Source organism: Malus sylvestris, chromosome 11 (genome assembly GCF_916048215.2).
Source record: "Malus sylvestris chromosome 11, drMalSylv7.2, whole genome shotgun sequence".
NCBI classification, from domain to species: Eukaryota; Viridiplantae; Streptophyta; class Magnoliopsida; order Rosales; family Rosaceae; genus Malus; species Malus sylvestris.
This window is the reverse complement of record NC_062270.1, coordinates 14,257,414-14,270,686: the sequence shown is the minus strand read 5'-3', so window position 1 is coordinate 14,270,686 and position 13,273 is coordinate 14,257,414. Positions and strand designations below refer to the sequence as shown.

Genomic DNA, 13,273 nt, shown 5'->3' with positions numbered 1-13,273 from the left:
ACAATCATCTTGAAAGGCTCACGAACATCCTCCAATTGGAATCACTCTAAAATTTTTCCATTTGAATATTTTTTGCTCAAGAGAAAATTGAATGTCCTACATTGAAAATACATAACAAAGTATCAAAATTCTACCAAAGCAACCAATAAACTATAACTAAGAATAGGGTAAAATATATGGTATAATATGGACTCATCACTTATCTCTCTCATTTCTCGTTCCCCCATTTCATGAAGCAAAGTGTCGCTCTGTTTCTCTCCCTCTCTCTCTCCATCTCTCTCTCCATCCGTCCATCGTTGTCGTCTTTCGTCAGTTTCTCTTAGTCTTCCATCTTTCTCTTCCACCACCCCTCCCATTGGGCTGGTGTCTCTTGCATCATTCGCAATCTCCAACTCTCTCTATCAATCTTTAGTCCTCTGCTCCATACATTATAGGGAAATTGACATAAATGGGTAATTTTGTTAATCTTAGGACCAAAATAGGTTTTTTTTTTAATATGCACATAACATGCACGAGAATATGAAAGAAATTTGATTTTTTTGAAACGTGAAAAGACTATATTGCCCTCCTATATAAATGGGTTATTTCATCCAACCTCAGTCAGCATTTGCAGCTTCTTCAAAAATCTATGTTGCCCAACCTCCAGCTCAAAGAACCCTAACCACCCAAGGCATGACCGTTTTCCTCTCCAATCTCCAACCGATTTCCAATCCCTTTTATAAGTTTCGCGGTCAAGGCGAGTTTGTTATCCATTGATTCAAACAATTGCAAAGGGAAAATAAAAATAAAAGGTACGGTTTGAATTGAAATTTCATTATTTCAACTTAGGTATTGTAAATTTGGGAATTTAGGGTTTTGGGTGCGGTTTAGTGTTTTGTACTATTAATTTGGGGAAATTAATAGATTATGGTTTAGGGTTGTGTAATTGCATGTATTTTGAAGTTAATTTTAATCATTGTATGTTCGATATTCATTTGTGCATACTATGTACATATTTTGTGCATGTGCCTTTGATGTTGCTAGAAATTAATTGACTGATGAAACTGGTTCATCAATTGGTACATATAGTGTATATATTCCGTGCATGTGTACATGTTGGGCATACTTTGTTGACTTTTGGTTCATGAATTGTAACATATATGTGCTTATTCTGTGCATGTGTAGATGTTGGGCTTGCTTGAATTTGGTTCATGAATTGATTGAATTTGTGCAAACTGTATACATATTTTGTGCATATTCTTTTGATATAACTGGAAATAATTGATTGAATTTGGTTCATGAATTGGTACATAGATGTTAGGCATACTTGGTTGTATTTGGTTGCTGAATTGGTTGAAGTTGCGCAAACAATATGCATATCTTGTGTGCATGTTTATGTTATTAATTTGATGTGCGTATAAAACCTAATGTTGAAAATCTTGCAATTCAAAAGTCAAATCTTCAGCTCTGTCGGAACTTGTGTGTTCGCTAGATGAGGTGTTTCCTGCCACCATCTCATGTCTATCATGCACCTCGAGGTGTGTAGGTAATATTAGAAGTCGATTTTCAAAGGATCAGCTGAAGAAATTCAAGGGTTCTTGTTTCAATCATTTGGTTGACGTGGACTGCAATGACTGGTTTGTCCAGCTCAACCATTATGTTATCCTTAAGGTTAATAAGGGTAGAATGATTGATAATTCCATCTCCTTTTGTTTTTGGAAGACCTCGCAACTTTTAGGAGTCGCAGATTATGTTTGATAAGCGAACTAATGTTCGGAGAATTCCTTCTATCCTCCATTCCAAACAGAAGGAAGATGAATGTTGTATTAAAGAGACTTATTTCATAGGAAGAAGAAGATAACCTTGAAACAATTGGAGGACCAATTCAACTTATGCCAAAACAAAGATGATCTTTACAAGTTGGCCTACTGTACTTCCTCCACTTTGTTGTTTTGGGCAAGGAGAATGACGCATCCATAGACTACCATCTACTTGAGTTGGTAGATAATGAAGATAAATGGGAAACATATCCCTATGGTTTTGCGTCCTTCAAGTTGTTGCTACCAACCATATCTACGCCCGCTTTGACCCGTTACAAGGTTATAAAAGAAAAAAATGTAGACAAATCAGGGGCTGTAATCTGAGACTCCTATAACTTGATGGGGTTTTCGTATGCTTTCCAGGTAATTTTTCTTTTTCTTTTTTTATAAGTTTAACGTACTTTTGCATTCTTTTTCGCTGCAATTTATTTACGTTGCCACTTCCAATTATTGCCTCGGATTTGGAGTTTGCTGAACCTAAAGCCAAGCCTAAAGTTTTCTCTACAACTCCAAACTATAGATCTGGTTGTTTAAAATTTTGACCTATTTGAAGACGAAAAACAATGTGAGGCTGCGGATGGAGAACCCTCAATTATTGCCCCGGATTTGTCGTTAGGACACCAACGTAATTTCATCCGATGAATAGCTCAAGAAGGGTTTTTTTGCTCAACAAAAGGTACGTGCTTGTTTTATATCATCCTACAGGAAGTTGTTCCAATTTTAATAAACTTACTATATTTTTATAAAATAAAATAAAAAATTGATTCTACTAACTTGAGCAACACCGATTTTTGTCGAATGCAGCTTCTTGTCCAGCAGATTACTCCCACCGAGGAAGAAAAGAGTGCGCCTTACTGGAAAGCCATGTTTGATAAAGTTGAGCCTTGTAGGGAACCAACACCGAAGAATCTGAAGGTAAAGGTCTTGTGGATATTGATCTTGACTATGAGGCCACTCCTTCATCCAAAGCCAAAGGGAAAGCAAAGACAAGACACCAAGACAAGGGAGTGTTACCATCCTCTTTCCAATCAACAGTTCGTACATAAATCCAGTATATTGTAGTTTCTATTAAGTATTAGGTTTATTGTTTGGCTTCCCTTGTCAAAATTTGTAAATACTACCGCACATGCTCATAATTTAGAGTTAGGGTACAATCTTTATCTGGGATTTCTTCTGGGATTGAACTTGTCAAAGAACCAGCCTTATTCACTGCAAAAGGTTTGAATCATACGTTTGCATATGCATATCAAGCTTATTTTTCCAGATTCCTTTTGTTTAGTATAGTTGTCTAAGTAAAAAATCCCCTCTGCTATCCAGTTGTCCAGGCACAAAATTTAAGACAACCCACATGGGACAACTGACACATTTTCTCATGCGTGGATCTCTCACCTTTGATCTGGAAAGGTCTTTTTGGCTTGTGACACGTGTATCCTTGTTCTCCTTGTCTAAAACATTCATCTCTCCTATTAAAAGGGTTTTCAAGGATTCATTTGTTGGCTGGCTAGGTGATTTACATTTCAAGAGAAATAGTGCGTTTAGCCTAGAGCTACCTTTTAAGTTTCCGAACCGAAACCTAAGCCACAAAACCATCTCATGCACAAACACCCAATCATTGCATATTAGGGTTGCATTGTTTTCATGGTTTTACATTAAGTTGTGGGTCTATACCTTAAGTTTCATATCCTTCATAGACCAAGCATTTAGATTCAAGTTAGATTCTTCTTTCAACTGTTTGACTGGAGAAGCTGACTAGTCATTTGAATCTAGATTTCAATGCATATCATAAAATCATATCATATCATTTATTGTGTTGATCTCGGTGGCACAAGGTGATGAGCTCAGGAAGAGCTACCACTTCATGAAGACCTAAGGAGTCTATCTTGTGTAAGGCAATGTTGCACAAAGGTAAAGCTATTCCATAGATAGGGGTTTAGGAATTGAGCTTGTGTGATCTTCGTATGAACCTTTGTTTACACTAGTGGATTAGACTCAGTGGAGAGTCCTCGATTTTTCAACCCAGAGGTTGGTTTTTCGGGCCGAAAACTTTCTTATGTTCAATACTTTACAAAGCATCGTTTGTGACCAAATAACCATTGTTAAAGGTAAACATTGTATGGTTTGCTAGTATTGACACTTTGTTAACCAAGTAAACATAACTCAAGAATTAAGACTAAAACATAACTAAAGATCACAATGCATTGTTTTAGCATTATAAGTTACTTGGTTTATATACTTGTGAGCACCTAACAATCTGTACTCAGTTGACTAGTATGTTTGACTAGTCAGTACAATTGGTTTCAAAGTTTTTATTGTAGGGTAATCGACCTGGTACCAATTTTAGTTTCAATTTAGACGTTCGTACTGTTTCTAAATGGATATTAGTTTCGGTGAAAATTTATGAAATCACTGTTTTTCATACATCCCTAGGTGATAGTTTGATGATTTTGCACGGTTAGTAGAGGCCCAGTTGAGGATAATTTCAGATGAATTAGAGGGCGAGCGGCGTACTCGCATAGTCTTAGCTGCTGAGGTTGAGCATCTGAGGCAACGTAGCCGCTCAATCATTTGAGAAGCCCTTCAGCCTTGATAAGTTGGTAGGATTAGTACAGGACGCAGAATAAGACCCTGAGGATACCAAGTTGAAAAACTCCTTACCTCTCCACAAGACCATGACATAGGTTATGAAGATATTATCGCATCATCCCTTCAACCTGACACCTCTACCGGCAAACATAAGTTGCCTCCAGGAAAAGATAAAATCAAATCGACAACCCCCGATGCGAATTTTTTGACTTTTGATGTTGCCTTGCTGAGCACAATTTCTGCCTTCAATGCAAACGATGTCGTTCAATCACTCATGCATATAATGGAGTTAAATTTAATGGTGACTTGGGAGAAGGCCAAGTTGTGTATCTTGGAGAGGAAGACGACGACATGAAGGTCAGCAAGCACAATGGCCAAAATAAGGAAGGCTTCGATGTGAACGAGCCCACTGGTCCATCTAATTTCAAGCTGCTTCTCAATAAAGGAATGCAACAAAAACGTATAAATGAATGCAGCTTGTACACACTTTCACCCATCTCCAATCCTTGGGGAAAAAAAAGAAGAAGGAAAGTTGGCGATAGTTGAGTCGAGGATGTTAGAGTTGTCTTGGATCCCATGCGGATCATCCCCAAGCCCGATGTGGAGGTTTTCGCTGACGTCGTGATGAACTGGGCGCATTCATCTAGGTACGTTCACTTTCAGTGGTCATTCAAACAATTGAATATTCAACAACTGTCCATATATCTTTCACAACCTGTGGTTTTTTTTTTTTTTTTGTACTAGCGATAGAGTCGACTTATACACATTGACTACTATGGTTAGAATTTTTTTACAACACTTATCCATTCTGAAGGTACTCTGGACAACAACATAAGTTTTTTTTCATCATTTGTAACTACTTTCTGTTTACCACATTATAAGTGAGTACAAGTGTTTAATTTTGCATTTCACCTTCAATTCAACAAAGCAACGTCGGCCTTTACTTTCTGAGGAAGCGATCGATGGAGCATCCAAAAGTTTTCGGGGACCGGTGGATAATGGCTAACCTTTTTTTTTTAAGTGTTATGTTCTTATTCTTACCCTCTATTCCATTTACCTATGTTCCTAATATGAATTCGTTGTTGTTTACAAATAGTCATACATGTCTTGTGTTTTTGTTTTATGTGGGTAAATCTTTAATTTTGTTGCAATGCATCGGTGCAAGAAAAAATGAAAAAAGAAGCTGCGGATTTTGAGAATGGAAAAAACTAATGTTAAGGGCAAGGGGAAAGCAAATGAAAAAAGAAGCTACAATTTTTATGCACTTGATCAATGTCGTCTTAGGCACTGCAGACGTGATGCCACACGCATGCATGGCAGGAAGTCCACGAAGTATAATCTCATGTCATGTGAATGGGGACCACTGCCTGTTGGCTCATGTCCATCTCCTACGTCACACTATCACGGTTTATGATTCACATTTCTCGAGGTTCGGGTGTGCAAAAATAAAGAAACAACTTGCACATATGTGTTTTGTAATTCCCACACTTCTAAAGATGATGGGATTCGACAAGGCGCAACCTGATTTAAACCTAACCACGAAAACGATGAATAAACCGTTTGATATTGACTATGTAATCAAGTGCATCCAGCAAGACAACGGGTATGTTCTTTTTTTATTTATCTTTTAACTTTATTCTAAATGTCTTAAATATCCAGTATGTAGTAACCTAGACTTGTTGTTTTGTGGTAGGGGAACTGTGGAGTTTTCTTACTAAAATTTGTCAATCACATATCCATGGGCATGGCCATTGACGACATCGCTTCTCAGAACATGGGGTTTTTTTTACTCAAGTTTGTCATCAAGTTCATGCGAGGTCGTGGATTTATGTGAAAGATTTATGTGGACAACATTTATTTGAGTAGTTTTTGTTGTTATAATCAAACAGTTCGGTTACTTTTAAGTTTTGTACATTTTGCGGTTTAGGGTTTAGGTGTAATTGCAATTTTATTACTTAGTATGTAATCGTAATTTTAATACACTTTGTCATTGCATGTTTTTAGTATTCAATATGTAATTTTAATTTTATTACTTAGCAATTAAAGGGTTTGTGTTGCCATTGGTAACCTTAAATTATGTAGACAATATTGAACTAATTCCCACATTAAGGTTCTTCTTATGACAAACCACAAGCGGAATGTCAAAATATAAGAAAATTTGAAGGACGCACAAAAGAGTTCAAATTATCCCTAACAAGTGGCCCCAGCAGCAAGGGCCTTGTAAGTAGTCAATGGTCCCACTTCCCGTTGACATCCACTTTCATTGCATAGCAGCGAAATATCTCAAACCCCTCACAAAGTCCCAACTGATAGCCTTGGTTGTATTGCTCACCCATAACGTCAATGTACATTAAGGATGACATGAACTTGTCAATCTCATTTGCCGCTAACATCTTCACGGATAGACGAGCCCTTTTCAATTTTCACTTCAACAATGTGAGGTTTTTCACATGATTTTCCTCATGCTTAGTAATCCTCCCTACAATTGTTTTAGACTCATACGATTCGAACGAACTATGTCTTCGGTTCGGGAGGAGGTGAGAGGTGAGCAAGAGTGGAAATAGGAAGATGAAGATTTCATTGCTTGACTGTGGTATGGATTTCTTTGTTTGAGGGATGAGAAAATAGGGTGTATTGTGTTTTCTTTTATAGACACAAAATCGAAGGACAACCAAATTAAAACATGGGGTGTATTTCGTGCGTTTCCCAACATGCAGCGGCTTTTACACTAAATGGTGAACAAGAGAGAAATTGAAGTAGTCATTATCTCATGCCATTACAAAGAGCGGGTAATGAATATTACATCAAAGTGAACAAAAGTACTATCTTGATGCGTCAATGTCCCAAATTAACAAGAATGACAATGGTGCAGCAAGTTGAGAAGGTTTATGTAAGTTTCAACATTGGAAGACTATACAAAAAATGAACTGTTACATTCTACAAATAAAAAAAATAAAAAAATAAAAGAAAGACAGCGAAATCGTGTATCGTTGAAGCACAAAAAATACAACTTTTTCCCGCCACAAAGATGGGTGGCGAATGCCACGCCTAGAACAAGGCCCTGCAAAGAAGGCTGCGCTTGTCGATGATGTTTTCTTGGAAGGTCATAATGTAAATAATGAGAAGATCTACACAGTGTAAATAACGAGAAGAACTAGCAATCACATTGATAGTAATTTGAGTTCCAAAGTAGTACCAACCCTCCAATCCGACCAGTGGGGCTGCAATTAACAACTTCATAAAAAAACTGCCGCAGAAATTCCCTTGGATCTTGTTCACTTCCATTTTGGTCTCCATTAAACCAAAAAGGTCAAATCTAAAGCTACTACATAAAAAGCTAAAGTTACTTTTAAAATCAGGTCTCTCTAGACCCCTAGAATTCCATGACATGCACCCCATCAGTCAATTTCTTCATGAAGATTTTTGTAGCTGGTATCTGCTTCTGCAATCTCCTCACGGATACACTTCCTTGGACTTATCAGGCCTACAATTGGTCTGGGGCCAACGGAGTAGCTTTAGCTGCTAAGCTAGATGCCACCGCATCAAGACGTCTGTTAACAGAGTAACAAAGAATGCAGAAAAACTACTAAGAACATTATAAGTGTTTAGAGAGCAAGAGAGAAGCAAAACGATTGTATTATTACTGAATGAATTCTTAACACTTTCAGACTTCAGTTTATATAGCCATTCTAACCGTCTTGTATTGTAAGCTGTTTTAACTAACTAACTGATAACAACTCAGCTAACTAATTTCAACCGTTTAACTAACTATTGACTGATGAGCTGGCCATAGGTGAGTCATAGGTGTATAGTCAACATTCCCCCTCAATCTAAGCTGGGATTTCCAAGCTTTAGATTGTAACAATGCTTGAGAAATGAAGGACTATGCAGCCCCTTAGTTAGAATGTCTGCTGTTTGTTCTTCTGTTGGAATGTAGAGAACCTCAAGATCTCTTCTCTGTACTTTTTCCCTTACAAAATGATAATCTGTATCCAGATGCTTGATTCTGGAATGGAAGACAGGATTTGAACTTAAAGCTATCGCAGACATGTTATCACAATGTATTATAGGAGGTTGAGGCACTGAACATTTCAAATCTCTGAGAATCTGTCTAACCCAAGCTATGTTTGCAGCTGTATGAGCTAGAGCTTTATACTCAGCCTCTGTAGAACTTCTGGACACCGATGTTTGTTTCTTTGATTGCCAAGAAATCGGATTTTCCCCAAGATAAACCACATACCCAGTAACTGATCTCCTTGTATTGAGATCTGCAGCCCAATCAGAATCTGAGAAAGCAGTGAGAGTAGGATGTGATGCTGCAGAATACACTATCCCAGTATGCAGGGTTCCCTGCAAATATCGTAGAATTCGTTTGACAGCACCAAAATGTATCTCAGTAGGGGAATTCATATATTGACATACTGCATTAACTGCAAATGCAATGTCAGGTCTCGTAAATGTCAAGTATTGTAGGGACCCCACAACACTTCTGTATGTACTAGGATCTGCAAGGAGAGTACCGTTGGAACACAAAAGCTGACTATGAGGCTTACAAGGAGTAGCAGCTGGTTTACACGAATCCATTCCTGATTTATGAATGAGATCTTTTATATACTTTGCTTGATGAACAAAAATATCCCTATTTGATTTATATTGAATCTGCAGACCAAGAAAGTAAGTGAGCCTGCCCAAATCTTTCAAATCAAACACTGTTGATAATTCTTGGACTACATTTTGAACTTTAACTGAGCTTGATCCAGTCAAAATAATATCATCCACATATAACAGTAGGATGATTATGTCTGCAGAGTCTGTTTTCATAAACAAACTTGTGTCTGAAACTGATGCAGTGAATCCCATTGCTAGGAGATAACTTGTAAACTTTGAATTCCAGGCTCTGGGTGCCTGTTTTAACCCATATAAGGATTTCAACAACTTACAAACATGAGTTGGATGGCTAGGATCCACAAAGCCTTGTGGTTGTTTCATGTACACCTCCTCCTGTAACTCCCCATGCAAAAAGGCATTCTTTATGTCAAGTTGTTTCAACTCCCACCGATTCATAGCAGCTAATGCAATAATTATCCTTACAGTTGTATGCCTCACAACAGGACTGAAAGTATCAGAATAGTCAACTCCATGCTCCTGTGAAAACCCTTGAGCCACAAGCCTCGCCTTGTATCTTGAAATACTACCATCAGGGTTCTTTTTCACCTTATACACCCATTTGCTGCCAACTATAGATCTATTTTCAGGAGTAGGTACTAGTGTCCATGTACCTTGAGCTCGAAGAGAATCATACTCTTCTTGCATCGCATTTTGCCACTGAGACATGGATGCTGCTTTTCTGAAACATGAAGGTTCAACTGGATCTGTAATCTCAGACATAAAAGAAAAGCCTCCAACAAATGGATCTTCATCTGTGATCTGTAAACTTTGAATTTGAGGACAGAAAGACATCAATGCTGCATAATTCTTTCGTTCAATAGCACCTGTTCTCAACCTTGTTTGAACAACATTTTCTGGTATTGCATCAAGTAAATACTCAGAAGATGAGCTAGTTAATGGTGAGATAGGCAGAATTACCTCAAGCTGAGAATTGTGATGGACAGGCAACATAGGAGAAATACTAGTTGAGATACCAGAGTGATGGTGAGGGGAACTATCATGTGGATCAGGACTGTGAGAACCATCTCTGTGTGAAGATAAATGTTGATAAGAACTGTGAGACCCATCTCTGTGTGAAGATAACTGTAAATTTGCACCACTGACTTCAGGTGAGTCACTTGCTTGAACCGATGTATTAGCAGTCTCATTTTGTACTTCCATAACCTGTCCTGCATAACCATTATCATTGGGAAATGGCATATGTATCACAATTGGAGCTGAAGGATTGTGTGGATTATGCTGTGTTGACTTGACAGAATTCTGCATTTTTGTGAATAATTTGCCTCTGTATGGGAAAACCTCCTCATCGTGAACAACATGTCTTGATATGAGCAATTTACCAGTACTAATATTGTAACAAGCTACTCCCTTATATCCCATCATATAACCAAGAAAAACACACTGAATTGATCTTTTCTGCAGTTTGTTCTCATTATATGGCCTCAAAAATGGATAAACTGCAGTACCAAACACTTTTAGATGTTGAATCTCAGGTTCTAGTCCAAAAACTACCTGATATGGGGACTGCATACTTAGGTTTCTACTTGGCATCCTATTAATAAGAAATGCAGCATGTGTGCAAGCATGATACCAAAATTGGGTAGGTAAATTTGCTTCAGTCAACAAAGTCACAGCAGTTTCAATCACATGTCTATGTTTCCTCTCTGCAATGCCATTTTGTTGAGGAGTATATGGACAAGATATCATATGGTTAATCCCTTTATTCTCCAGAAAATTGATAAATGTTTTACTCAAAAACTCTCCCCCTCCATCAGATTGTAAACACTTGATTGTAGCATTGAATTGATTCAAAATAAAGGCATGAAACTTCACAAATATCTCAAAAGCTTGTGATTTATTATTCATAGGAAATATCCAAAGGAACCGAGAAAATTCATCTAGAAAACTAATATAGTACCTATATCCTTGTACAGACACCTTTGGAGAGGGCCCCCATACATCAGTATGAATCTTCTCAAAAAGAAAAGTAGCTCTAGACTGTTTTACATGAAAAGGTTGCCTACTCATTTTACCACTAATACACGAAGAACATAAGGACTGTGAACAATCAGCATGAACTACCACCTTTGACTTCTTTAGCATTGCAGCAAGTACCTCCATAGATGGATGTCCTAACATTTGATGCCATACTGAAACATGAACTTTCTTGCCCAGAAAAGCTGAACATTTTCCCAACTTTGCAGCAAACGACCTGGTAAACACATTCACCGGTATTGTAAACAGATCCCCACCATCACTCTTTCCTTGGTAAAGTATTTTCCTTGTTGCCTTGTCCTGTATAAAAAACACAATATCATCACACACAAACCAGCAACCATTATCCTTACACATCTTTTTAACAGATAACAAATTGACAGCAATTGTAGGAACACAAAGCACATTTCTCAATACTATATCATTATAAGGCATAGATATAGAAGTTGAACCAATATGAGTAACTGATAAACCTGTACCATTCCCAATAGTAATCTTCTCATCACCATTGTATGGAGTGACATTATTGAGATGATTTAGATTAGCAGTCATATGATGAGTAGCCCCCGTGTCAATAATCCAATGATCTTCAGTAGAAAAATCATGTCCATTTTCATTTGGAAATACTGAACCAGCAACTGCATTTGTCTCAATGTTTGCCTGAGCAATCATAGCAAGAGAAGAAGGTGGAGGATTACCTTGGTAAGCATAGTTGTTCCTATGATAGCATTCAAGAGCAATATGCCCTCTTTTTCCACAAATTTGACATATCACAGGACCGGAACTCTGAACATTCCCATTATCAGATCTGTAATAACAGTTTGGTGCAGTATGTCTTCTTCTTGAGCAAATCTGACACTCTGGTGACACAGAAGACTTAAAATTGGTATTTCCAGCCCAATTTGTCTTAGAATAGCCATTTGAACTGCCATTTGAACTCCCATTGCCAGAAAACGAACCTCCATTCCCATAACTATTTCCAGAATATCCATTTCCCCCCCTCTGAGGAGCTTTTCCATTTCCAGAATAATTGTTGTTTCCATTCCCAAAGTGATTGTTAGTACTTCCACTTGCATTCCTGTTATGAAACCCGGAAGATGAATTCTTAAAGTTGTTATTTCCATTCCCAAACTTCTTGAAATTGTTGTTGCTACCATTTCTAGTATTGTAATTATTCCTGTTATTTCCATTCCCCAGAAAACCAGATCCACCTTGAAAGCTATCTCCAAATTGCTCTCCATTATATCCTCCTTGCATCCCTTATGTATTTGAGCTTTCACCATGTTCATAGCCCTGATATCGCTGAGCGCTAGAACCTTCACCTTGAACACACATTGCAGCCATAGAACTTGACAAAGATTGCATCTTGGACTCAATACTCCCTTCTGCAACAAGAAGTTGAGCCCGGAAATCTTTTAAAGATAGAGCTGTATCCCTTGCTAAGATCACTGTGTGAATCATCTCAAAATCTGCAGGCAGACCAGATAACACAGCAATCATCAAATCATTATCTGAAATTCTTTCTCCAACAGAAACAAGTTGATCCCTTATATTCTTCAGCCTCATTAAGAACTTATCCACAGATTCCCCTCCTTTTTGTGCTGTATGTAATTCAATCTTTAACTGATTAACTCGAACAACTGAAATCGATGCAAACCTTTCTTGTAAACATGTCCAGGCTTCATGAGATGTTCTGCACCCAATAACATGCTTCATAGCCTCATCAGATAAAGTAGCAATAAGAAGACTTAGCAGTGCCATATCTTTTCTCACCCATTCTTTATACTCGGCAGAGACTTCCTTTGTTATACCGGTGTCTGGACTAATCACAAACTTAGATGGACAAGGAATCTCTCCAAGAAAGAAATCAAACAAATCATATCCCCTCAAAACTGACTGAAATTGATATCCCCACTTAACAAAATTATCATCTTGAAGTTTCACAGTCAATATTCCCAACAATGCTTCAATTTTGACACTTGAATCGGCCATAATATCAACTTTAACAACAAATGAAATCTTCGGAAGAACTCGTCAACAACTCCTGGCTATCGGCCTTTTGAAGAACACAACAAGACTTCTACACACACACTTCTGGCTATCGGCCTTTCTGAAGTGAAACAAAACTTCGACACACACACTTCTGGCTATCGGCCTTTCTGAAGTGAAACATAAAAGGGAAATGGCTATTGGCCTTTCTATCCCAACAAATACCTCATTGATCTATC

The 13,273-nt window shown here is 37.8% G+C and overlaps 2 protein-coding genes across 3 annotated transcripts; both read right to left on the bottom strand.

Annotated features, from left to right (window-relative positions):
* Positions 1 to 10,886: 10,886 nt before the first annotated feature.
* Positions 10,887 to 12,302, bottom strand: LOC126588666 (uncharacterized). 2 transcript variants are annotated; one of them, XM_050253775.1, is made up of 2 exons: positions 11,519 to 12,302; positions 10,887 to 11,345 (listed from the first exon to the last, which is right to left on the bottom strand). In XM_050253775.1, the coding sequence occupies exons 1-2, from the start codon at positions 12,300 to 12,302 to the stop codon at positions 11,305 to 11,307; spliced, it is 825 nt and encodes a 274-aa protein (XP_050109732.1). In that variant the 3' UTR covers positions 10,887 to 11,304. The 2 variants fall into 2 exon arrangements, with proteins under 2 accessions (XP_050109732.1, XP_050109733.1); XM_050253776.1 differs by having other exon boundaries at positions 11,525 to 12,302.
* A 3-nt stretch (positions 12,303 to 12,305) lies between these two features.
* LOC126590252 (uncharacterized) lies at positions 12,306 to 13,037 on the bottom strand. Its single transcript, XM_050255753.1, has one exon. The coding sequence runs from the start codon at positions 13,035 to 13,037 to the stop codon at positions 12,306 to 12,308; it is 732 nt and encodes a 243-aa protein (XP_050111710.1).
* Between the last annotated feature and the right edge of the window lie 236 nt (positions 13,038 to 13,273).